Source organism: Protopterus annectens, chromosome 15.part0 (genome assembly GCF_019279795.1).
Source record: "Protopterus annectens isolate FY-2018-M chromosome 15.part0, PAN1.0, whole genome shotgun sequence".
Taxonomy (NCBI): Eukaryota; Metazoa; Chordata; order Ceratodontiformes; family Protopteridae; genus Protopterus; species Protopterus annectens.
In genome coordinates this window covers 35,260,318-35,287,451 of record NC_056749.1, presented here as the reverse complement: position 1 = coordinate 35,287,451, position 27,134 = coordinate 35,260,318, and the positions used below count along the sequence as shown (strand labels likewise).

The 27,134-nt window shown below is 42.9% G+C and overlaps 1 protein-coding gene across 1 annotated transcript in view; it reads left to right on the top strand.

The window, feature by feature from the left end:
- LOC122789722 (surfeit locus protein 4-like) overlaps positions 1-27,134 on the top strand; it is a 516,963-nt gene that overhangs the window by 154,613 nt on the left and 335,216 nt on the right. The window contains exon 2 of the mRNA XM_044057153.1: positions 6,956-7,142. Coding sequence (XP_043913088.1) covers positions 6,956-7,142 — 187 coding nt within the window. The remainder of the gene's footprint in view (positions 1-6,955; positions 7,143-27,134) is intronic.

Below are 27,134 nucleotides of genomic sequence, written 5' to 3'. Positions count from 1 at the left end.
AAGTCTTCAGCATGATACAGAGAAATGGGGGAGTCCAGACCTAGATCTATTTGCATCTCCCCAAAATTATCAACTGGACAAATTCTGCACAAGGACTTATCACAGACAAGCATGGAAAGTGGATGCCCTGTCAGTCTACACCTTTCCTCCTCTGCCTCTTCTCCCCAAGGTCTTACTAAAGGTCAGACAGGAAAAACCAAAAATGATCCTAATTTCCCCGGACTGGCCTCGCCAGCACTGGTACCCAATTCTAAGGAATATATCTCAACTCCCTCCTTGGTTTGTTTGTCTTTTGGTTTTTCCCGGTTAGGGGTCACCACAGTGGAACTCCGGTCTGCTAATGATTGGCAGTTGATTTTTACGTACCGTCTTGCCAGGCCTGACACACAACCTTCAACGAAGGTACGCCCATTCACGCATGTCTCCACGCAGAAGACACACTAACTGAGAATCTAACCGGACAGCGTCTTACTGTGAGGCAACAATGCTACCGCAGCACCACCACTGCGCAACTCCCTCCTTGGTACTTGCCTTAAATACCTCATCTACTGTCTCAGCAGAGCAATCATGTTCTGCACAATCAGCTCCAAACTCTGAACCTGGCAGCGTGGCTGATCATGTAATTATTCAACCACCTCTCCGTAAATCTGTGATGGATGTCATTTTGGAAGCCAGAAGGCCTAGTACTAGAAAATCTTATGCTGATAAATGGAAGAGATTCTGTGCTTGGAACCAAGCGCAAGGAACGGACACAACAAAGCCAAATATTCCTCAGATTTTACAGTACTTGACTGAGATGCTTGACAAGGGCCTATCTTTTGCATCAATAAAAATCCATGCCCATGCCATCTCGGCTCATTACAACACAGAGCCTCCCATCTTTTCTCATCCTCTGCTAAAACAGTATCTTAGAGGGGCCAAAAATTTACGGCCTCCCAGAAGATCACCATCTCCTGCATGGGACCTCAATTTTGTGCTGGAAAAGCTCACCTTGCCTTCTTTTGAGCCAGCAGCTACTTGTGGATATGAAGCTTTTATCTTGGAAAACAGCTTTTTTTCTGGCAATCACTTCAGCAAGAGTAGTTTCAGAACTACAGGGCCCTCATGGCTTTGGAGCCTTTTATTACTGTTCATCCGGACAGGGTGTCCCTCAGGACCAATCCTTCCTTTATGCCTAAGGTGGTATCCAGTGTGGCTCTTAACCAAACTATTCACCTGCCAACTTTTTACCCAAATCCGCAGAACAAGGGGGAGCAGATTCTGCATTCCTTGGATGTACACAGACAACTAAAATTCTACTTAAACAGGACCAAATCTCTAAATGTCTGAGCAACTACTGGTGGCATTTGCTGCAGGATCAGAGGGGGAGGCTATTTCAAAGCAGAGTATTTCAAAGTGGATAAGCCACTGCATTCATTTCTGCTACTTGCATCATGGTAAACCTGTGCCCAAGGAAATCAGGTCACATTCCACCAGGGCTGCATCTACCTCAGCAGCTTTTCTCAGAGGAGTTCCACCAAAGACATTTTAGAAGCTGCTACTTGGAGCTCTGTTCATACATTTACAAAGCATTATCATTTGCCTCTCTTGCCCAAGTCCAGGGCAGGCTTTGCCACTGCAGTTCTGCAGAGCCTTATAGCCCTGCTCCTAATGCTATTTAGCTCCATCCTCCCATCCATAGCTTTGGGATTCTACCCAAATGTAATGACTGCTACAGTGAAACATGAAGAATATAGTACAGTTGTGTACACTTACCATAAATGTAGATGTTAGTGTGTATTCACTGTTGCAGTCCAGGTTACCCATCCGCCATACCCCTTTTTTCTAGAACTTCTCTTTCCTTCATTATATTCTACAGCCTTTTTGGTGTATTTGCTTTTAGATAAAGGTAAAGTTTGTTACAATTGCATTTATATATAAATATATATGTATATTTTTTGCTCCCCATTTGGGGGGCAGCTGACATCTGGGGCAAGCAAAACTAAGGAAAATAGCGTTGGCTGCATGTTTTATACCCCTGACGTCATGGAAGAGGAGACTGCAACTGATGCAGGACCCAAGACTTTGATATTCAGGCCGACTGAGGGCAACCTGCCCAGCAGATTACCCAAATGTAATGACTGCAACAGTGAATACACTCTAACATCTACATTTATGGTAAGTGTACACAACCGTACTTTCTCTGCACTTCCCTTTGGCTTATCTACTGCGCTCAGAGTATTCACAAAGTGCCTGGCTCCTGCCATTGCATACTGCAGGCAGAGAAATATTAAAATTTACCCGTACTTGGATGATTGCCTGATTCAGGCGGACAGTCAGGAATTGCTACTTCAGCACCTGGCATTTGTAAAGAGACTTCTAACTTCTCTGGGGTACACCATCAACAAAAATAAATCGCCACAACTGGTGCCCATCCAAAAGGTTGTATTCCTGGGAGCAAGCTTGGAACACAACTTCCCAGATGGCATTCCTAACACCAGAAAAAAACAGGTTTATTTGACAAACTATTTCAAACTAATGGCCACCAAAACCCAGCTGTCTGCAAGAAAAATACTGCAAGCCCTAGGGTTTATGGCCTCATGCATTCTATTAATTCCATTTGCAAGACTACATATGAGGAAACTTCAGTTGTACTTAAAAAGTCTCGGGTGTCAACATTCTCAGGACCTGGAAACACTGATTCCTTTCATTCCTTGTCTGAGGGCAGAGTTCTTTTGGTGGACAGAGGCATGCAGCCACAACAAAAGACTTCCTTTAACTCCACCCCTTGCCGACCAAACCCTGACAACAGACGCATTCAACTATATGTGTGGGGTGCTCACATGACAGGCAAATGCATTCAAGGCAAATGGCACCCAGGACAAATTTCCCTGCGTATCAATCAAAAAGAAATGTTAGCTGTACAGAATGCTCTGACAGCCTTGAAATACCTTATCCTTCCAGGACAACTCCTGATAAAGACAGACAGCACCACAGTTATGTGGTACATAAACAAGCAGGGGGAAACTCATTCCTACCCACTCTGCAGGTTAGCCATGGCCCTGTGGAACACAGCCTTGAGCAACCAGTTGCACCTGCAAGCTCAATTCCTGCCAGGCAAACAAAATTCACTGGCAGACGATTTTAGCAGAAATCTACTGGACCCACATGAGTGGAAGCTGGAAACCAACTCATTAAAACTTCTAACCAACAGGTGGGGGACTCCAGCTGGAAACCAACTCATTAAAACTTCTAACCAACAGGTGGGGGACTCCAGAGGTGGACCTCTTTGCCTCCCCCCTAAACCATCATTTGAACAAATTTTGCAGCAGAAATCTCCACAGCCAAGCGTGGAAAGTGGAAGTGGACGCCCTATCCTTTGCATGGGAAAACCTCTCGATGTCTGCCTTTCCCCCTCTGCCCCTCCTCTCAAAAGTACTACTCAAGGTCAAACAGGACAGGCCAAGGACAGTCCATATTGCCCCAGACGGGCCACGCCAGCACTGCTATTCTCTCCTACGCAGACTGACAGTAGTGCCACCCTGGCACCTACATCAGCCCCCCCCCCCCCGCTGTCCTAGCAGGAGGGACATATTTTGCATCCACAGCTGCAAACCCTGAAACTTGCAGCCTGGCGTATTCCCTGAATACACCACCAGCAACCCCCAGCAAACAGGTGATGGACGTCATCCTTGAGGCCAGAAGGCCTAGTACTAGGAAGTCCTATTCAGAAAAGTGGAAAAGATATTGTTCTTGGAGCCAGTCTCAAGGAAAGGACACAGCTGTGTCCACCTTACCTCAAATGCTGGATTACCTAGCAGACGCTACTCCACAAAGGCCTATCCTTCTCATCCATTAAAATTCATGCGTCTGACATCTCAGCTCATTACAATACCGAGCCACCTCTATTTTTTCACCCTCTCATCAAACAGTTCCTGAGAGGAGCTAACAATTTAAGGCCCCCCGAGGAGAGCTCCTATCCCTGCCTGGGACCTTAACTTTGTACTAGAGAAGCTCCCGCTTCCCCCTTTTTGAGCCTGTAGCTGCAGCAGAGTTAAAATACCCTCTCTTGGAAAACAGCCCTACTTCTAGCCATCACTTCAGCAAGAAGAGTGTCTGAGTTACAGGCACTAATGGCTGTGGAAACCTTCATTATTTTCCATGCGGACAGTGTTTCCCTCATGACTAACGCATCATTTATGCCCAAGGTAGTATCCAGTGTGGCTTTAAACCAATCCATCCATTTACCAACCTTTTTCCCTAATCCTCAGAATAAAGGGCAAAGTATTTTACACTCCTTGGATGTGCACGGACAGGTCAGGTTCTACCTTAACCGAATTAAACCTTTCAGAAAATCTGACCAGCTGCTAGTCAGCTTTGCTACAGGGGCAGAGGGCAAAGCCATTTCAAAGCAAACAGTTACCAAATAGATAGCACACTGCATCCATTTCTGCTTCAAACACCATGGAAAACCTACCCCACAGGGGATCAGAACTCATTCCACTAGGGCTACCTCAACCTCTGCAGCATTTCTCAGGGGAGTCCCTATCAGGGACATCCTGGAAGCTGCAACCTGGAGTTCTGTACACACCTTTACCTAGCATTATTACCACTTGCCTATTTTTTCTAAATCCAGAGCTGGATTTGCCACAGCAGTCTTACAGGGCTTGATAGTCAGTCCCAATACTTCCTGATTGCCTCCACCCTTCAGCTTTGGGAATCAACAGTGAAACACTAAGAACATAGTACAGTTGTGTACACTTACAATAAATGTAGATGTTCGAGTGTATTCACTACTGCAACAGTGAAACACTAAGAACATAGTACAGTTGTGTACACTTACAATAAATGTAGATGTTCGAGTGTATTCACTGTTGCAGTCCTGGTTACCCTCCTTCCATGCCCCTGACTTTTCTATTCTTTCCACATATCCTCTTTTTGGCCATATCTTACAGCAGTGGTATTTACTTTTTACTGGAGGTGTTCCACACCATGTAATTGCTTCCTATTTTGGGGGCTCCTGACATCTGGGGCAAGAAAAACTGATTTATTGGCATCGGCTGCATGTTTTATACCCATGACTACCTGACATCATGGAAGAGGCGACAGCATCCAGTGCAGAAATCCCAAGACTCTAGTATTCAGGCCGACTGAGGACTACCTGCAGGCAGATAACCCAAGTGCGATGACTGCAACAGTGAATACACTCTAATATCTACATTTATGTTAAGTGTACACAACTATACTTTACTGGTGATGTGGTGAGTGTCATCCTTCCTGCTTAACCATCACCACTTTGGTAAATGTATGACTAGACCTTTCTTCTTTCTCACTTACCAGTTAAGTGTTAGGGGCTGGAAGGGGATGCCGGATAAATGAAGATGGTTACAAACTAAGACCTCTTGTCTGAATGTGGCCATGTGTTGCAGATGCACAGCTTTCCTTCTCCCACTGTGTCATTCATTGAGAGGCAACAGATTTCCTTCTCCCACTGTGTCATTCAGTCTTTTGCAAACCTCACAGAATCCTTCCATTGACCTGTACTGTGCCTCTGCTTTTGGCATTATGCGTCTGGACTCTGCCACCACATTTGTAAAGTAGTTCAGCCTTGAGTTGTCCCCTTCTAGCTGCCATCTCTGCTCATCCCCAGTCTTTTTGTCCTTATCAGAAGCCCATCTACTTGACAATGTCAGTGGTGTGTTGAGTAATCGTTCCCTTTCTCTTAGTATGTGCCCAGCTCTTCATTTTTAGACCTTTTTGTTGCTTCAGCAATTCATTCTCACTCTTTTCCTCTGTGTAGCCTTCAGAGTTCGACATTCCCTAGACGGCTTTTCTGCCGGCCTGTACACTGCTATTGTGACATGGCTTTCATTGCTGATACTTGTCTGTGAACTTCATATCCCAGCGTCATGTTGGCGTTTGCAGTTCCTGTTTCACATTCTGTAATTCGTCCTAGGGGTGCTTGACCTCGGATGACTTTTATCTTGAGACCACATCTCCATTCCTGGACTGTTACATGTATTGCATTCATCTGAGTGAATAGTGCTGCAGTTTCTAGCGATAAGTTTTAGCTGCCCTGCAGGTTGCATCCGCTTTCACTGGAGACTAACTTATGCACTGGTATTTGTGTCTTCTATAAATCGTTGATTTCCTTTCTGACCTATGCAGTGTGCAGGTACTAACTTATGCGCTGGTATTTGTGTCTTCCATAAACCATTGATTTCCTTTCTGACCTATGCAGTGTGCAGGTACTAACTTATGCGCTGGTATTTGTGTCTTCTATAAATCGTTGATTTCCTTTCTGACCTATGCAGTGTGCAGGTATGTTAAAAAATGTTCAGCACTGCAGTGAACCATTGTGGCACCCTAATAGTTATTTTTCTGTTGCAGGCCCCTTATCCCCAACTCCCCCGATGTACACATTCATTGCTACCCACTGGTTCGAGTTAGTCATTTGGTTTTCCTGTACATCTTACAATAAAAAAATTCCCAATAGACTTCATTGAAATCATGTTAGAGGTCTTCTGAAGATGTGTAGTTCCAAATCTGTGCGGACTTTATAGTTTTGAACATTGCTCTTATTTTTTTTGTTGTGATTGCATACTTCTAACTTGGGTAACATTTCAATGTCTTCACATTGTTACCCAGACTTCATTTGCGGACCTTTTGGTGAATGTCTGAGCTGGTTGCCTTTCATCTTTTTCATTAACATTTTTTCCCTTTTAAAAGCTATAATGCTGTGAAAAAGAACATTAAGACAGTAGCAGGCTACATGTTCCTGTTTGTACAGGGTGTTTTAGTGGCATGAATTGAAAGTTGTGTGTAATGTTACATTTTAGAAACCTGTTCCTGGATTGTGGAAAGTTAGCTTACTTGCACTTTATAATGCATATAATTTGTAATGCATACCTGCTTACTGTTAACCGTAAGCTATAAAAGATGACATGAGTGTTCATGCCTTCTGTTTCCTTTTCAGTTTCTACGAGTGACAAAACGGTATCTACCTCATCTGGCTCGCTTGTGTCTAATCAGCACTTTCCTGGAAGATGGCATTCGGATGTGGTTCCAGTGGAATGAGCAGAGGGACTACATCAATATGTCGTGGGGCTGTGGGTTTTTTCTGGCTGTTATGTTTGTACTAATCAACATGCTCGGACAGCTAGGTGAGTGACTTGCACTTGATTTACTAGTATTTTCCCGTTTATATGTATTACACTAATATGCTGTTTGCATTTGTGGACATAGGCAGGCAGCCCACCCACCAAAGGCATATCCACCGATCGCTGTGTTTGAAAGCAGAAGAGCTTTTTTGGGAGTGCAGTTCCAAACAACTGAATATTCAAAATGATTTGGTGTGCCTTGTGCTGTTTTATGCTGTTTGTGTGGTATGACTGAGGGCCTCGTGCTGCTTTAGGTGGTATGTAGTGCGTGACTGAGGTCCTCGTGCTGCCTTACTCGTATGTACAACACTGTTTTGTACCGTAACATCTCAGTGCTGCTTAATGCCATCACTAAAGGACCTGTGCTGTATGCAGTAAGCGAGGCTTCATTGTGGTGTTCTATTGCTGCTATAGGACATGAATGAGACACCAGTGAGGTGCTCTACCATTGCCACGAGCCATGAATGAGGCTGTGGTGGAGCACTGTTGCATGTGTCATGAGTGAATTACCTGTACTGTCGTGTTCCGTATGCCGTAAGTGAGCACTAGTGTGGTACTGTTACTGTTTGCCATGAGTGAGGCACTAGTGCGATAGTGTTACCATATGCTGTGATTGAGAACTAGTGTTGCTGTGCTTTGAATGTGAAGCATTGTTGCTGACGTGTAGTTTGTCGTCTGTGTATTGTTGCAGTGTCCCTCAGTTAGTGCTTTAGTGCTGAATTGCTGCCCTTTGCCATTCAGGTGGGACATTGGTGCTGTAGTGTTGCCATATATCATGAGGAACTGGTGATGAAGTGTGTGAAGCACCTCTGCTTTAACGTTTTAGTGTATGATTTTGTATTGCGCTGTGCACTGGTGCCGAAATGCTGCTGTAGGTTCATAAGTTCATACGAGGTATTGGTACATTAGTTTTGCTGTGTGCCATGGGTAAGGGTACTGGTGTTAAAATGCTGCTGTAGTGTGAATGAAACATTGGCGTGTTGGTTTTGCTGTGTGCCATGAGTAAGGTAGTGATGCTGAAATGCTGCTGTAGTACGAATGAAGCATTTGTATGTTAGTTTTGCTGTGTGTCATGACTGAAGTGATGGTTCAGTTGTACACCCGTGAGGAAGAGCTGTTCAATAGCAGTACTGTGTGCGAGTAGGACACTGTTGCTACACACACAGTACTTTAGGGTTGTTTGCTGTAACACCCAGATGTTGTGGTTATGCTTACTGAGCTGTTGTGGCCCAGGGGTGTAGCATTGTGCATCACATAACGTCATTCATTGCATGAAAGCTTTAAGGTAAACTGGCACTACCCACTGTAATGATGAGAGAGAGATTGTTTAATTACTAATCTTGTCAGAGGAGGATTCCTTGGACCTGAATCTACATTCATTTTGTCAGATATGGTTTAAGCTTGAATAACTGTTTTGTTTGATAGACCTGAAACCTGATAAAACAACCTAGATGACTTCTGATAAGAGGCCTAGGCAAGATAATGAATATGATTCCTCTGATCAGGTTTCCATTTCCTGTGACTTCTCTTCAGAACAGGGATACTCTATTCCTCCCTATGAGGATTCTGATGCTGAAGAATCTATTCCTTCAGCTTCTCCTCCTGAGGATTACTCTTTTGGGGAAACCCTGCATACCATGAGGGAGCATTTCCACTGGGAGAGCCAAGATTATTCAGATTCTAAGAAAAGGCTCAGAGACTTTCTTCTACTACCTCAGCCAGACCTCTTGCTATTCCACCTGTTCTAGACATTGTAGATGATGTATTTTCAGAGTCCGGCCTGTCTCCTGACTCTTTACCTCCTGCACCTGTTAAGCCAGACAGATACTACAGGGTTCCAGATTCTCATAAATTTCTATATAAAAACCCTGCTGCTGACCCAGAAACTATTTCTCAGGGTCCCAGGGGGGTTAAGGCTGCTACTGCAAAAAACCCTGACCCCTCTGATAGAGATTCTAGGGCTCTAGACAGATGGGGGAAAAAGTTTACACTTCTGCTACCTTGTAAGGTAAGTGATTTAAATTGTCAGTTTCATATGCTTAAATATCAGCAATATTTAATGTCACTACTTAAACAGAAAATGTTGACAAATACTGAATGTTCAGAGAACAAGGAATTGCAGGATTTATTGCATGCAACTGAACAAGTGGGAAAGCATACTTTGCAATGTGGTTATGATTCACTGGAGGCCTCTTGCAGGGCCGCTGTTACAGGTTCTGTTATTAGAAGGCATGCTTTGTTAAAGGAACAGAATCTGCCTGATCATGTTAAAGCAAAATTATTAGATGCACCATTACAGCATGATACTTTGTTTGGTACTAAAGCAGAAGAGGTGTTGGAAAAAAAATGGAGGATAAAGCAAAGTCCATGCAGGCAGTCTAGGATTTCTTACAGGTACAGCCACCCAGGTTTAGCAAGAACTGGCCTTCTAAAAATTGGTCCTTTCTAGTCTCAGACAGACCACAAGGAGCCAGATACAGGCGTCCCAGAGGCAGATCTCAGCCCCAAGGCTCATACAGGCCTAAACAGTGGGGTGCTCCTACCTCCAAAAGCAGAGAAGACAAATCACAACCTTACAGGAAACGGTCCCAATGACTTTCCTCTACCAGTTCCAAGCAGTTTTCTTTTGACAGCCCCCTTAGGGGAAAACTAGCACTTTTTTTCATCAAATTGGCAAATAGTTACCCAAGACAAATGGGTCCTGAACATAGTGTCCCAAGACTACAGGTTCCATTTTCACACTCTACCAAGGTCAAAGGGCATGCCAGACCTGCCACACAATCAATGGGCAGAGGCGCAAAAGCAAATTACAGCCCTCATGGACATGAGGGCCATTCAGCAAGTACCACAACAAGAGCAGGGGCAAGTATTTTACTCCTGACATTTCCTAGTACCCAGGAAGGACAAAACCTGGAGAACAATTCTGGACCTGTCTATACTAAATACGTTTCTGGAAGCTCCAAAATTCAAGATGTTGACTCTACAGCAGCTACTGCCCATGCTGGGCAAGAGGGCTTGGCTCGTAACTTTGGACCTAAAAGTGGCATACCTGCATGTCCCAATCAGACAATCTTGCAGAAGATACCTCAGATTCATAGCTGGCTCAATGCATTACCAATTCTCTGCACTGCCCTTTGGCTTATCTACTGCATCCAGGGTCTTCACAAAATGCCTGGCACCAGTAATTGCGTTTTGCAGACAAAAAGGAATTCAAATATATCCCTACTTGGACGACTGCCTAATTCAAGCAGAGAACAAAGACAGTCTTCAAAAGCATCTGGCGTTTGTAAAAAGATTGGCCTAGGGTATACAGTAAACGAAAAGAAATCAAAACTAGTGCCCTCTCAAAAGATAATATTCCTGGGTGCAAGCTTAAATACAACTGCCCAGATGGCTTCTCACGCCAGACAAGCAAAAACAACTGACTACTTACTTCAAGAAATTGGCAACAAAAACCCACTTATCTGCAAGGAAAATCCTGCAGGCCTTTGGTTTCATGGCATCCTGCATTCTACTAATTCCATATGCCAGACTGCATATGAGGAAACTACAGCGGTATCTGAAAAGTGTTTGGACTCGGCATTGCCACAGCCTGGAGACAGTAATTGCACTCATTCTCTACCTACAACAGGAGTTTCGATGGTGGGCAGATGCCTGTCACCACAACAAGGGTCTGCCATTCAGTTTACCCACAGCCAGACAGACACTGAAACTGGATGCATCAGATTATGCCTGGGGGGGCCATATGGCAGGAAAATGTATTCAGGGCACATGGCCTGCAATCCAGATGCATCTTCACATCAAAGAGATGCTAGCTGTTCAAAATGCCCTGACAGCTTTCAAGGACCTACTTCATCCAGGACAGTTACTGATAAAGACAGACAACACTACGGTCATGTGGTACATAAACAAGCAGGGAGGTACACATTCCTACCCCCTCTGCAGACAAGCAATGACCTTATGGGACACAGCATTGGCTTTTCAAATTCACCTGCAAGCACAATTCCTGCCAGGAAAAACAAATACTCTGGCAGACGAACTAAGCAAAAACCTCATGGATCCCCACGAATGGAAACTGGATCCACAAGTCTTCAGCATGATAATAAGGAAATGGGGATGCCCAGACATAGATCTATTTGCCTCCCCTCACAATTGTCAATTGGCAGACGAACTAAGCAAAAACCTCATGGATCCCCACGAATGGAAACTGGATCCACAAGTCTTCAGCATGATAATAAGGAAATGGGGATGCCCAGACATAGATCTATTTGCCTCCCCTCACAATTGTCAATTGCAGAGATTTTGCACAAGGATTTATCACAAGCAAGCATGGAAAGTGGACGCCCTGTCATTCAGCTGGAAAAATCTAACAGTATATGCTTTTCCCCCACTGTGTCTCCTTCCCAGAGTACTCCTAAAGGTCGGACAAGAGAAGCCAAAGATTATACTGATTGCACCAGACTGGCCACGCTGGCACTGGTACTCAAGCTTAGAGCTGGTCTCAAGGTCCAGCATGGATATTGCCTCACTTCTTACTTGCTGACCCAACAAAACAATCAGATCCTGCACAGCCAACTCAGAACCTTAAATCTGGCAGCATGGCGGATAATGTAGCCATTCGGAACACTCCTCTTTCAAAAGCTGTTATGGATGTTATCTTGGAGGCCAGGAGGCCCAGCACCCGAAAATCTTATGCAGAAGAATGGAAGAGATTCTGTGCTTGGAACCAGGAACGAGGCATTGACACGTCTGTACCAAATATTCCTCAGATTTTACAATACCTAACTGAGATGCTGAACAAAGGCCTTTCTTTCTCCTCAATTAAGATTCATGCCTCTGCCATTTCAGCACACTACAATACGGAACCACTTATCTTTTCTCATCCTTTAATAAGGCAGTACCTCAGAGGGGCCAGAAACATTAGGCCTCCAAGGAGAGCACCAATTCCGGCCTGGGACCTCAGTTATGTTTTGGAAAAACTCACACTGCCTCCTTTCGAGCCAGCATCAACAGCACATATAAAATTCTTATCCTGGAAAACAGTTATGCTCCTAGCAGTAACCTCTGCAAGGCGAGTCTCGGAGTTACAAGCACTCATGGCTCTGGAACCTTTCATCAGTTTTCATCCAGACAGGGTTTCTCTGAGGACAAACCCTACATTTATGCCTAAGGTGGTGTCCAGTGTGGCCCTCAACCAAACCATTCACTTGCCTACCTTGTACCCAAATCCACAGAACAGGGTGAGAGACTTCTGCATTCTTTGGGCATACACAGGCAGTTGTGCTTCTACATGGACAGAACTAAAGCTTTCAGAAAGACTCAGCAGCTTTTAGTGTCATATGCTGCAGGAGCACAAGGAAAGGCTATCTCAAAACAGACTCTTTCTAAATGTATAGGCCATTGCATCTGTTTCTGCCATTTCCAACATGGCAAATCAGTGCCTAAGGGCATTAGACCTCATTCCACCAGAGCAGCAGCCACTTCAGCAGCCTTCCTCAGAGGAGTACCAACCAAAGATATCTTAGAGGCTGCAACTTGGAGTTCAGTGCACACTTTTACAAAGCACTACCACTTACCTCTCTACTCTAAATCCAGAGCAGGCTTTGCCACTGCAGTTCTGCAGGGCCTCCTAGCCTCTCCTAATCCTATTTAGCCCCAGCCACCCATCCTCAGCTTTCGGATTCAACCCAAGAGTAATGATTGCAACAGTGAAACACGAACATAGTACAGTTGTGTACCTACCATAAATGTAGATGTTCCAGTGTATTCACTGTTGCAGTCCAGGTTACCCTCCCACCATCCCCCTTTCTTTTGCTGGGTCTTATCTGTACTTCTCTATTCTATACAACCTATGTGGTGTATTTGCTTGTAGATGAAGGAAATGATTACTTTAGTGCATGCATGTTTATTGGCATAATTTTTAGCCTACCCGTTTGGGGGCACCTGACATCTGGGGCAAGAAAAACTGGAGAAAATGGCATCTGCTGCATCTTTTATACCCTTGGCACGGTGACGTCGGGGAAGAGGTGACAGCAGCCGACGCCGGACCAAGACTTTGGAATTCAGGCCGACTGCAGGTAGCCTGCCAGCAAGATAACCCAAGAGTAATGACTGCAACAGTGAATACACTCTAACATCTACATTTATGGTAGGTACACAACTGTACTTTTGGATACTGCCTAGCTTCAAATGTCAGTTGTGATGCCCCTGCACTGTCCCAGTAATAGGTTCATAGGTGTTTACTAGGCTAACGACCAGAAGGGCCTTTTAAGCCTAGGCATGCATCCCACATCTCTGACAAGTTCTGAAACCCTTGATAAGTGTAAGCATGAGCCTGGGAAACGAACCATTTACAGGTTACCTGTGTCCACTAGAGAAATAGGTGCCAAACCAGGGATGAATTTCCAGTTTCTTATCCAATTGTCCAAGTTGCACTTGAGTAGAGTTAGGGAGGAACTCTGCTTCACATAGATGGGGAGCCTGTCCTATAGATGGGGCAGTTTCTGGGACACATACCTATCTCTCCAGCAGGTCTTACTTATAGCACAGGCAAGGTCTTTAGAATGGGTAATTCTGGTGTTTTTTTTGTGGATATGCAGGAGGGCCATTGGATTGGGGTCTGACAATGCCCTGTATGCCAGGCATAGAGCTCTCCTCAAAAGCCTGTAGGAGACAGAATACAGGGATAGGGCCTTGAGGCAGTCTGCATAGGACATATTACTTATGCCCTGTACTCCTTCTTTTTTTTTTTTTTTAACCTCTTGTGGATGTTCCAATGCTTGGATATGCCTGGTTAGGTACATACCAAATGAGGCAGTGTACTCAGTGATATGTCTGATGAATGCTGAACACAGTGGAACAATGACTTCCTTGGACTTAGATGCCATACCTTTGTTTATTAGTTGCGCAACATAGAATTATTTCCTCACCACTGTAGACGCATGATGATCAAGGGCTAGATTACTATCTGTGTGCTTGTCCCCAAGTCACTGACTACTGGGTCAGCTCTAAGGGATGTGTTGTCAATATGATAGTTACCAGAGATGGAAGACCTACATAATTCTTGGCATTTAGTTGTAGTCCATGGCTCTGACACGAGCTATTTGTCTGTGTTGGCCCCTCCTGGAGAACATCTGTGTCAGTGTGACAGCTCCTAATTTGCAATCTGCAAATTTAGTCACCCAGAGACAAATGACATTGGCCTTAACTTCTGAGAAGTAAATGCCAAAAAGGAGCGGCTGAAGGACTGATCCCCAAGGGACTTCACTTGTGACTGGGCTCTTTGTAGAGGTGGACTCACCAATTCTAACTTCATGGGTCCTGTCTGTGAGCCAACTGGCTATCCACCGGGTGACATGGGTTTGTACCCAACCTATTGAGTTTGTCAACAGTACCTGAGTGGGGTATGCACTCTGCCATGCACTGTATTCTTTCTTCAAAGTGCTCTTTTTTTAGGCTCCTCACATGCCTTCCTTTTCATACATTGCATCTCCAACACTCCCTTATTCATTCGTGAAGGTTATTTTTCTTATGCTGCTTGTTTCCTTTGATAAAATTCTTAGCAAACTGCTCATATGATACATCTACCAACTTCTAGCTTTTTTTTTTTTTTTTTTTTTTTTGTCTCTGCCATCTGTCACATTACATTGAATACTGTACCATAACTCAGACAACTTTTTTAGTCGCAAACAGTCTTCTTCTTTCGGCTTTTCCCGGTTAGGGGTCACCACAGCGGATCACCTGTCCGCTCATGATTGGCAGTGGAGTTTTATGGTGTCAAGTTGCCAGCCCGGTGCCCAACCTTCCACAGAAGGCATACACACGCACACACTCACACCTAGGGCCAATTTAGAGTGTCCAATCCACCTACAGCATGTCTTTGGGATGTGGGAGGAAACCGGAGCACCCGGAGGAAACCCACACGACCCCAGGGAGGACATGCAGACTCCGCACAGAAGGCACCCCAGCCTAGGATCGAACCGGAGAACCACTTGCTGTGAGGTGGCAATGCTAACCACTGCGGCCGCCCTTTTAGTTGCAAACAGTATATACTTTAATTTCAGCACTGCCTTAAACCACACCAATTAAATGTTACTTAAACTGCCCACTATCATTGCATCCTTTTTCCAGTTATGCAGAAAGACCTAGAATGCTTTTCTTTTTGCTTACCTCACTACTTGAAACATTTATGTCAAAGTAAAGCCTTGTATACAAAGGGTTTATTGACAATTGGTCAAAAAGCACCTAACGGAAGGAAAAGAGTTGGTAAAGTTGATCAAAACACAGATGATCACACGTACTGGCTGGCTTAATTTCAATGTGAGATTGTGGTACAATGAAGAATCTGGGAACCTGCTCTTTCCCCACTATACTGTAATCTTGGAGTTGGCACATACAATTAGAAGGGGGTGGGGGGGAGGGGCAGGGGGCTTGCCCCCTCTCCCTTTGAAGAAAAAATATAAATGAAAAGTCTTCTTGCCTTTTTTTTTTGTTTTGTTTTGTGCAAATGCTGGTGATCAAGTTGTGTTGGATTACTTGCCATTAGATATTGTGAATTTCCAATAAAGGGTCACACACCTATATAAAGAGGCTAAGGCTTTCCATTTAAACACTAGGGAAGTTTAGGTCACCCACACAGCATTTTTTTATTCACTTCTTTACATTTGTAAAGCTAGATAGTCATTCTTTTCCCTAGCACAAATCAAATTATACATAACATGTAGCGACCAAAATTCGGTCAGTCCTCCCATTTTTAATGAGAACAGTGTTGTTACTCCCATATCACTTCCACATCGTATCCTACCTAAGATAAGTTATCTTCCCTGTGTCTCCTGGGCAGCTGCTTTATTCACATATACTGAATTTTAGGCAGCAGCATTTGGTGAAGCACCAAACTACCAATGAAAGCAGACTTCAAAGGCTTCTATGAAGATGCTCTGCACAGTGTACAACTATGACAATAAATTCAAACACAAGAAAGGCCAAGAAAAGAAACTGCAGGCGAGCACAGCACTTAAATGTTATGGTCCGATTACATTCTAGGGAATACATTTCCAGAAAAGGAAGGGGGACTGGCCAATCCTTTCTCAAACGCTGGCACATGCTTGCCTACAAGTAACAACCAGAGGGACTAACTCCACATGGCAGTTTCAGGAACTTGAGAGGCCAATCTCAGGGTCTTGTGTAATGCTTTAGTCGTATTTAAGTGTCTTGACTACCCCACAAAATGCACAGCTTGGGGGCCATGCTAAGGGACACAGCAACAGAAATCTAGCAACCTGATAATGATGGAAGACCTCAGGATAGCCCTGACTCACCCAAATCTTACCCCTCTATACTGCGGAAGCTGTAAAGACAAAGACCTATCCACTAACTTAAAATAAGCCTTTGATACAGCTGACCACAACCTTCTATTCACTTCTACAACTTGTCAGCACTGCCTTCAACACTAAATCTTAGCTATGACTAAAGATCTAACTTACAGACGCCACTATAAATACGCTTTGGCTTTTACAATCCACCGTTTCTATTCTACATTCCAGTCAACCCACAACACTTTATGCAAGATCCTCCCATTTTTTTCTCTCCCATTCATAAACAACTTTTACAATCCACAGTTTCTATTCTACATTCCAGTCAACCCACAACACTTTATGCAAGATCCTCCCATTTTTTTCTCTCCCATTCATAAACAACCTTTGTTGTGACCTTGCTAAATTTAAAGTAATACTGCATTTAGATGACACTACTGCAATTATACTGCAAAGTTGTTCAAATATTAAGGACTCCAAACACTGCATTACAAAAGGACTTTTTGCAAAAAGTACTGTCTACAGTTCAGGAAGAGCAACTTTTTTTTTTTTTAATACTGTCAGAACAAAGTAACTTTTGCCACTGTTCATAAACTTATCTTAGTCTCTCCGTCACGAACAGAAGACCCCTTGGGAGACTTCAGCCACACAAGTTGACTTATAAGAGGAGCCTCAGTCCTCACTACTAACACCAGTGAGGGACATGCATATTGGGAGGATGACAAGTGCACACACACTAAAGTACAATTTCTCTTAAGAGCACACAGGGATCACAGTTAGTCTGGGGCTGATTTCTCCCTCTGTCCAGATCCCCAGTAAGACTCCCCACTGGCACAGCTATAGGGTTCAGATCTCAGCCGAGTGGTCAAGCCAAAACTCCACCACCCTGTCTGTCCAACTGGTGCATCGTGTTCCTGCCCAAGTAGCTGACAGACCCATTCACTTTGAGATTTGGTTTATGCACAAACACACACACACTCCTGGAGAAGGCTGGCACGGGTTTACTAGCTGTCCCCCCTTCTACCTATACTATAAGGTAGTTATCACTGCCACCAACCACTTATCAGCTACTATGAAAGATTTTATCAAAGTATGCCCAATTTTACTGTGCAGTGTTACTGCTATCCAAATGGTAAGTGTGTCCCAAGACGTTAAGGCTATTGGAGTGGCCTGTACAGTATCACCAAATACATGCAAGCACTCTAACAGCTTAAATATCTCTAAACAAAACCAGCCACGGTTAAAAGGTTTAAATATATTTAATAATAAATAATAAAAGCACAAGAAAATAGTAACTCAGTACAGTGACAACAGAGTTCAGAATCACAGGAAATACTTTAAAACAACATTGCAGGACAGTCTCACATAAATACAGAAAACATCTAGACTGCTCTTACTACTTTCCTGTCTATCTTTAAGAGCAATACTATGATTTTAGGTCTTGCTTACAGAGCCAGGCAAATACAGATGTGAAGTGCTGAAGAGTGGAATGTTTTCAGGTCCAAGACACTATACAAAATGCACAGACTTTCTCTCTGAGATGGTTCTTAAATTAATACATATTACTGCTGGGTTAGCTAGATGACCTCACTATTTGACACTTGCCTCTAGTTCCCAGGCTAAACAGATACCAACAGAATTTAACCTGTCTCTATGAAAAATACTTATCTCTTACAAGCTGACATTTATCTCTCTGAAATTTGACTGAAACTGGAAGTCGTAAAACAAATAACACTTTTACCTTCTAAACCTAGTAATTATTTCTCTCTTAAGACAGTCGAAAGAAACTCTAGCTGTAGACATTCTGTCTTCTAGCTGTGGTAAACTGTCTTAAAACTCTTTTCTCAGAGTTTTCAAGTTAACTCTGTATGTCCCAATTTCTACTATGTAAACATACATTTGCACAGGCATATAGTCCATATACATTTCTGCCCTTTTCCAGCAGAGTTTACTGTGGTTACATTTTTGAAGCTCAGCACATATCATACAGGTTACTTACATTTGTAGAGGAGTCTATGGATCGTATTAATATTTACAATGACATATAATTATTTACAAAATTCTAGCTAGCTGGGCTGGCAGCCTTCACAGCAGTGTACAATTTGATAAATCTACTTTGACTGTAGGAATAAACTGATTTATGATTCCTTCATAGATGGAGAAAGGGAGGGGGGGTCCAGAACCATCCACTTTCCAGGGTTGAGTTTCTCCCAATGAGACTTCTTGGGTATAAATCTAAGGGCAGATCTTTAAAGAAGCATGATGCTTCTTCTAGTGATATTTGATCTCCTCCCAAGTTTTTCAGAGGGAGGACAGGGAATGTTATGTGGGCAGAGGGCGTTCTAAATGAACTATGCAGGTAATTTAGAAGCATCCAACAAAGTCTTCTGGTGGAATTGTCAAAAAGAGGTACTCTCTCATCTTCTAAACTGGACCTTCTCAAGTGACCCCTGTGTAAGATTCCCTGTATTGGGTGCTTTACACTCTCTTATTTCCTCCACAGGTCTGTCTTTTTAGATGTAGACTATGATGTTGAAGACCGCTTTATCTATTTGTTAACTAGGTAGGCCCATTGTACAAATTATTGCTTTGCAGAAGTGACCCTGGAACACTTGCTCAGACTCTCACAGTAGGCAAATGAAGGTGGGAGGATTCAAACACTGTATTGTGGGCACACAAAGCAGCTCATTAACAGCTCAGAGCCTAAGTCCTGTAACTGCCAGTTGGCTTTGGGACTCAATCCTATCCCCTTCTTGTTCTGGGCCAGATGAGCATGGTGCTACCATCTGTTCCTCAGTTATGTTATCCACATTGCTCTCCTGCTCCTGGGCCAGTTGTTTCAAGACTGTCTACCACCATGCTGCCACCAACTGATACAAATTATTTCTATCTTGTCTATGCCACCGTTGGCAATAATGCCTTCTGTGCCAATTGCTTTCTCTGCCCCCAGCTCAAGGGTTGATGTCCTGGAACTGATTTTGGTGCTTAGCCTTTTGGTGTTGATTTCAAAGTTGGAATTTTCTGCCCATCAGCACTTGAGTCTGAGAGCATGGATGTTTATTTTTATTTTTTATTTTTATTTAACATTTGTTGACTGGGAATGTCCGACTAGGTTCCACAGAGCCTGTTTTCAGCGGAGTCCTGGGGAGAAACGCTTCAGATGTTGACAGCAGTGTGGGACAGTTGCTTAAATCAAGGCTTGGTGCTGATGTATTTGTATTTCCAACACCAGTGTCCATAGTGATTGATTCTTGGTATTGATTGTTTTCTATGCAAATGCAGTTTTCATGGACAGTCTGTGGTGTGATGCCTTGGCCCTCACTAAAGATGCATTGCTTGGTGCCTATTCTGCTGTTGTCTTGACCCAAGACCATTTCTAACCTATGTCTCAGACTTCTGCTGCTTCATAATACTTGAACATAATAATATGTGCACCTTTGGCAGAAATGAATGAGGGTGTCTGGACAACAGTATTCTTCTGCCATTTCTGTCTGGATGGTTCCCCACCAAGGGAGCACAGCAAGAGGGTGTGTAAAGAAGCAGAATAGGTTTCCAAAGAGCCTATTCGGAGTTGGCCACCAATAAAACAAGGCTAGTTCTCCATTTTCAATTCTAATAACCCCAAGTTTGGGAAGTTCTTATGAATGGTGCAAGCAAATGGAGGCTGCCCCCCCCCAACATCTTTTGATAAGGTTCTGTGGCCATCATTTAGTTCTCTGCTAGTTTTTCCTTTGTGGTGCCCTGTGGATGAAATGGTAAATTTGTCACACAGGAAGCATGGAAGGAACCTGACGTTGTGACAGCCTTGCCTAGAAAGACTGATAAGATCATTTGGATCCTTAAGGAACAGGAAAGTTGAGTGTAGAATTTTGCTGTGGATTCTAGTTGCTGTAGCTGTCCAAAAAAAAAAAAGCTCCAGCCCCACAGTGCCCTATGCCCGCCCTCCCAGAAAAACGGTCAATGGCTTTGAACCATTGTGGGAAGTGCGTCTTTGTCCACTGCCCTTTAACTGAAGGTGTTTAACTACCAGCCATATTTGCTAAAATTCTTTTATACCATTCTTAATGAGATGTCTCAGTTGCAGGAAAAGATATCGGACTTGGATCTTATGAAGAAACTCTTCTGTGGGATCTGTGCTGCCACCTTGAGTAACAGTATAATGTACCTTGCTCCCAATGCAACATATTATGCAGTGACAACAGTAAGAACCAAAGTCATAGTACATGGTCATGCCTGGCTTCACCGCCCCTAGTGTGCAGGGAACTCCAGGGTGACTTTCTTTTTTGCCCTTTTTAACGGTGGAGTCATTTGGACAATCTGTTAAGGAAAAGTTAAAAAAAGGTAGGCGTTAAGAAATTCCCTTGCAGCATTTGGCAGTAAATGTACAGCTCCCCATCACCCCTTTTAAGGGATGCGAAAGAGTCTAAATCAGATGTGATGTAGGGTGCAGCCATCAGCAGTAACGTCCTCTATATAAGAACCACTGCATACATGGTCGTGGACAGTCACTAACCTGATAATAAGAATTTGCACCAGAATCAGGAATCCACTGTTCTCCTAGAGGACAGCAACAGACTCCCCAAGGACTTGCCCAACTGCTCTAGTCTGAAGGTAGTTGGGGCTTTCTGTCCCTCCTTCTACCAGTGTGGGAGGCCATTGCATGCAAGACATACTTCTCTAGATGCTGTATGATCTCCTTTCCAACCCTAGCTTTGCTGTCCCCTCCCCAACATCATGCCTAGTTAGAAGAGAGTGGCTGTAACAGAGGTCTTGAGTCTTGCAAAAAAAAAAATGGCCATCAAGAAAGTTCCACTGAACCAGAGAGGCTCCAGATACTACGACACATTATTTTTGGTGCCAAAAAAGACCAATGACCTCCAGCATATTCCAGATTTGAGTGGCCTAAATCACTTTATACCAAAACAAAAGTTCTGGGTGATCGTGCTCCTCTCTGTTTTTCCTTGCTTAAAGAAGAGACTGGATGTGCTGTTTGGACTTCTGCATGTAGAGATCACCAAGAAGTCAAGGAGGTTCTTGTACTTGTGCAAATGGTCCAGCCAGTTTCCAGGCTCTTCATTTTAGACTGTCTTATACACCTATTGTTTCCATGAAATGCATGACTGCAGTTCTAGCAAACTAGAAGACTACAAGGAGTCAAGGCCTTTCTGTGCCTCTGATATCTCCTGGCCACCTTAATATTAAAGAAGCCCATACCTGCCGGGGAGTCTCTTCTGAAGCAGTTCCAGTTCTTGGGGACTGCAGTAAACCTTGGCAAGTATGATGCGTCCCATGCAGGCAGTAACATTCGCATTTTTTTCCATGGGTAGTCTTCATGAGACAGGTCCTCACATTATTGTGGTAGTATCCAAGATTTATCACTTCCAACACAGTGTCAGCAGCCATGTGCTTCAGGGCTTTGGAGCTCATGGTGGCCACATTTTATAATACCATTTGTGAGATACAACAGTCATCGAGAAGACTACATGTTCAGTGGAGGCAGTGCTTGGACCTGATATTTCAAAACAAAATTGCTGAGGCATGCTGTTTTTTCAAATTTATCTTGTTACTGAAATAAACAGCTCGGGAGCTCAATAAATCCATCAAAGCCAAGTTTGAGGCCAAAATAGCTACCCAAACCAAAGACAATCACAAGGCAGTTTTAAGTTATGCTCTTTATCTGAATGCACTGGGCTGATTGTGAATGATGTTACCTTCACTGACAATGAAGGTACAGCTAACCTACTGGCCAATTAAATTTAGTACTAATTTTACCCCTTTCTCACCCCTCTGTCTGTCCTTCAAGATGTACCTGAAACTGGCTCACCTTTAGCTTTCACACGAGGCCAAGTCCAAAAAGTGCTACTAAAAGCTAAAAGTACTGTATCAGTGGGTACTGACCAGTATCTCTGGATGCATCTTAAATAGCATGAAACACGATTTAACAACACTGTTCAATCTCAGCTGCCATACAGATTTTGTACTAAGCAAATGGAGAACAGCTACAGTCATTCCCTTGCGTAATTGAAGACCTTCCACAGACCAAGGAGATTACAGACCCATAAGTCTGACCAGCCTCTTATGCAAAGTGATGTCGACTTGTGGAGTTAATCAGTCAAGATGTAGGGAAGGTCCATACATTAGCCTCTTATCAGTATAGATTTTTCAAGGGCAGGTCATGCTTACTCAACCTGGTGGATTTTTTTTTTTTTTTTAAACCTCACCAAAGCAATGGATGAAGGCAAAATGGTGCACACTGTGTATATACCTAAGCTTGGCAAAACTGTTGTCTCAATTCCCCACTCAGGCATGGTAGAAAAGCGAAGTAAACTGGAAATAAACCCCTAATTCACTAACCGGCTCATAGATGGGACACAGATAATCCAAAGTAGATAAGTTACCTCCACAAAGAGACCAGTCACCAGTGACCTCCACAAAGAGACCAGTCACCAGTGAAGTCCCCCAGGGTTCTGTGCTGAGGCCTCTCCTGTTTGGCATCTACTTTTCTGAAGTAAAAGCCAATACCAGAGGGTTCTGGCTGACTAGTTTGCATATGACTGCAAGCTACGGGCAGTCATTGAATCCCCATATGACTTGGCCATCCTGCAGGAAGGTTCGTTTCAAATAAATGACTGATGTCAGTCATCGTCTGGGACCAAATGCCAAAAAATGCATTATTCTATCCATTGGGAAGTTCTGTGTCCCAAGGAGCTACTACATTGACAATACCCCCCTAAGAGTTGACCCAGTTGTTCAGGATTTGGGAATTTGTGAACAGTGACGCAACTTTTCACCAATATGTCTATTGTAAGAAAGTCCTTTATTGCACAGCTTATAAAGAAAGGGATTGTGTCTAGATGTAGGGATGTTTACTCCACTCTCATTAGGCCAGTCATTGAATATAATTTCCCCCTTTGGCATGTATTTGTCCAGGCAAATGCAACAACTGGAACACCCACAGCTGTACCTTACTAAAAGGGTACAAGGCCCAAGCAGCATGTGTTACACAGACTGACTCCTCTATACCCTACAGACTGCTAAGAAGGTAACCTTTGTCTGGCATACAAAGCATCCTCCAATGCATTACTGATGATTTGCCGCACATTAGCAAGTCATATGACATCAGAAATATCAGTCTAGAAAACAAAGTTCATCCCTGTCCATTTTCCACAACCAAACATATTGCTAACTTTCTCGGCGTCTGCAAGTTTGTTTTGTCGCTGTCCATTTTCAAATACAACTTGGATCTGTGGCTGGAATACGGAATATTTACAGTCCGTTTCAAGGAGTGCAACTGAGTATTTGAGATCAACGGGTTAAATACAACAAATAGTAAAAGCAGTAAAAAAATGGATCTCAACACCAGAAATAAAAAAAACTCACTTATTTTAATTCACATACAAATAGCAGAGCTTTTGGGAATAATCACTTCTTTAGTGCATATAAAGCACAGTACAAATAGAGTTTTTAAGTACAGCACATAATCCCATTGGCCAGTAAGAGCTCACGGTGTTATACAGAGAACCTAAGGTTTAAATACACAGCAACACTTAGAAAAAGTGCATTTAAAAGCAATTTAAAAAGCATAACAGATTCAGGCAGTCAGTAGCAACATTCACTTCAGTTTCATTTGCTTTTGTTTTAATGCAGGTTTTAAACTAACTGAAGCATTTAATCCAGGTGCACAGTCAGCTGCAGTTTTAAAATCAACCTGTATTCAGCTCGTTCAGTGACATTTAGAACATCACCACCCCTTAAGTTAAAAAATGTCCTTTGTATTACTTTAAATTTAAATGCATGGTCTGTACCATTGTCGTGAATATGAGTAGCCAAGGAATTAGTAAGTATATTCCTCTTAATTTTTGAAAGATGTTCAGAAATTCTTTCCTTACATTTTCTGTTAAGTTTACCTATATAGAAACTAGTGCATGTCAAGTTAAATAGACCAGATTTTCTGTGTTACAAGGAGCAAAGCAATCAAATTCATAAATGTGCTTTGTTTGTAGATGTTCAGAAGTAACAGAAGTATCAATGTGTTTACCGAAAATAGAATTATAGCAAGGAACAGTGCTTTTTCTTTTAATTCTAATGGATTGGTCCCTCTTTTCATACATTTCCTTACAGCATATTTTCTGTTTCAGGTTGAGGCATTTCTTAAGATGTAAAACCGGGAGATGCACCTATTATTTTACCGAATTCTGGCATAGCAGTTAGTATGACCCAATTTCTCTGTATAATATCAGTAACACCACTAGTGTTAACACTGTATTTCATGATGTACCTAAACTTAGTGTTATTATTAAAGCTTTGGTTAGTCTGTGGATGTTCTGACAAAAAATGTAGTTTGTCTGTGCCATTTCTTTCATTAGTCAGATAATTAAATGCTTCATTCGAAAGGCCATCATAGCCTCTCATCTGAAATTCTTGTCTTAACATATCCAGCTGCTGGTTGCATAATGTTGTATCTGTATATCTGTAGTTAGTGTGCTCACTCTCATATATTGGCTTTTAACTAGCCCGTTAAAAACATGACCAGGTTGCATACTGCAACTATGGAGAAATCTGGTAGCCTGAACTTCCTATAGATATTCGTTGATGTTAGCCCTTCAGTATTTTAAGTGCTATATCCAAAAAAAAAAAAAATCTCTGTTCTAGAATATTTCAACGTAAATCTCAGAAAAGTTGTAGTAGTTTCCAAGAATTGTACATATTCTTGTAGTTCAGTTTATGACCCTTCCAAATAAAAAAAAAAATATGAACCAAGTGTTTATAAAATAGAATTCTGTCAGTATGATTGTTTGTTGAACCAAATGCATGCATACTGTCCCATTAATATCATAATGCATTAATATCCTAATGGATAAGCATTCTGAAGATTGTGTGTGTGTGTAAAGTAGCCATGGTCAAGTCTTAATGGCAGTAAGGTTTCACTGAAAAGCACTGGGCTTAGTCTGAGGTGGCTAAAGTCATAGGGAGCCACATTTGAGGCTTTGCAGTGTTGAACTCACTTGGATATGTTGGAACTTGGCTGTACCAAAGGCAGCACTGCACATTTACAGTATACCATTAAGACCAGTTACCCTTTACAAAGTTAAACTCCTATATTGATGACTGTGCTACTTACCTGTATCAATGGCAGTGATGCGAGCTAAAATCTGTTGTTCCTGTTCATCTCGTATTAATTGGTGGCCGTGGGTGAAATTGTGCCTTTTTGTCACATATACCATTGAAGTTTAATTGCTTAATGAACTTTAACCACCAGGTCATATTACTGGAGCTTTAGCATGGGCTTGATGACCTCTGAAAGCACACCAAGACTTTCCAAAAGATACCCAGTGGATGTCGTATGATTCACTTGTACTTGTGCATGAGTCAACTAAATGCCTGTCTTTTGTGCTGTAGACCACTGTCTGTCATTGGAACATTTCTATTAAGGATGTACTCATCACATTTGCAATTCTGTCAGTCACTTGGATTATTTCATGGGAGTTGTATTTCACAAGCATGGATTATTACTCCAGGATTTCTGTGAACTGGAACAAATGTACTCCACAGTCGGTCTGAACTGGGTATGCTACTACCATAACACTGTCTTCGTTTGGAGAATTAGTTAGTTTTAGGTGATACAACTGTTTGAGTTGACATATCAGGCCAATGCATTTCCTGACTTGCTTTTACTTTGCATTTTACTGCATCAGAATGTTAGTCACACAGGCTGTCAAACATTTGTTTGCTCACCTGATTTTTTGTCCCTGCTAAACATCAAGCCTCTGATGTAACTTGATTCTTCCTTGAAAGAAAGATAAGACTGTACTACTTTTACTGATTGCTGCTCAGACCATCCTTTCTTTGTAACGCCTTTTTGTAGCTGCATTTCCATGTAGTGTTGGTCCACTTCTTAAATTTTATATATTCTTATGCTATTGTAAAGAGCAGCATAACCCAAAGAATGTGTCTATGTTCTTTGTGTTTCACTGTTGCAGTCATCACACTTGGGTTATCTGCCTGCCAGGTATCCCTCAGTCAGCCCAAATACCAGAGTCTTGGGATTTCTGTGTCTGATGCTGTCACCTCATCCATGACATCAGGTCATCAGGGGTATAAAACATGCAGCCGATGCCATTACATCAGCTTTTCTTGCCACGCAGGAGCTGAAGCAGAAGCAGTTCACAAGTGCCGGTTGGCAGCTACCTGAAATTTTTGTTTTTCGAGTTTCAAACCTGAAGTCTTCTAAAGCCAAGTACCCCGTTGGGGATTCTTTTTTCTTACTCTAACCGATGTCAGAAAAAGTTAACAGTTGTCTTGCCTGTGGAAAGCGAATACCTCACAGAGATTTTCATTACTGCATCACCTGTCCCCCACTGTCTATTTTGTGCCTTGTTCAATGCCCAAACTTCGTCGTTGGGCTATTTTTGTATCTAAATTCTTTCGCTCTCGTTCTCCGTATTCCGAAATTACTTCGGTAAGCCATCCGACTACTGATCTTCCGAAAAAACGCAATGATAAAGACAGAGACAGACTGCATAGGTCCAAAACTGCCGACAACGCTTCTGTTAAGCTAGTTGCCAGTCTGTCGGTACTCAGTGAGGTGCTTTTTGCAGCCCGTTACCCACTTCTACAGCTTTGCAGGCCACTACCGAGACCCATTCTGAGGCTGGTATGTAGGGCAATGCTTCTTCGACTATGG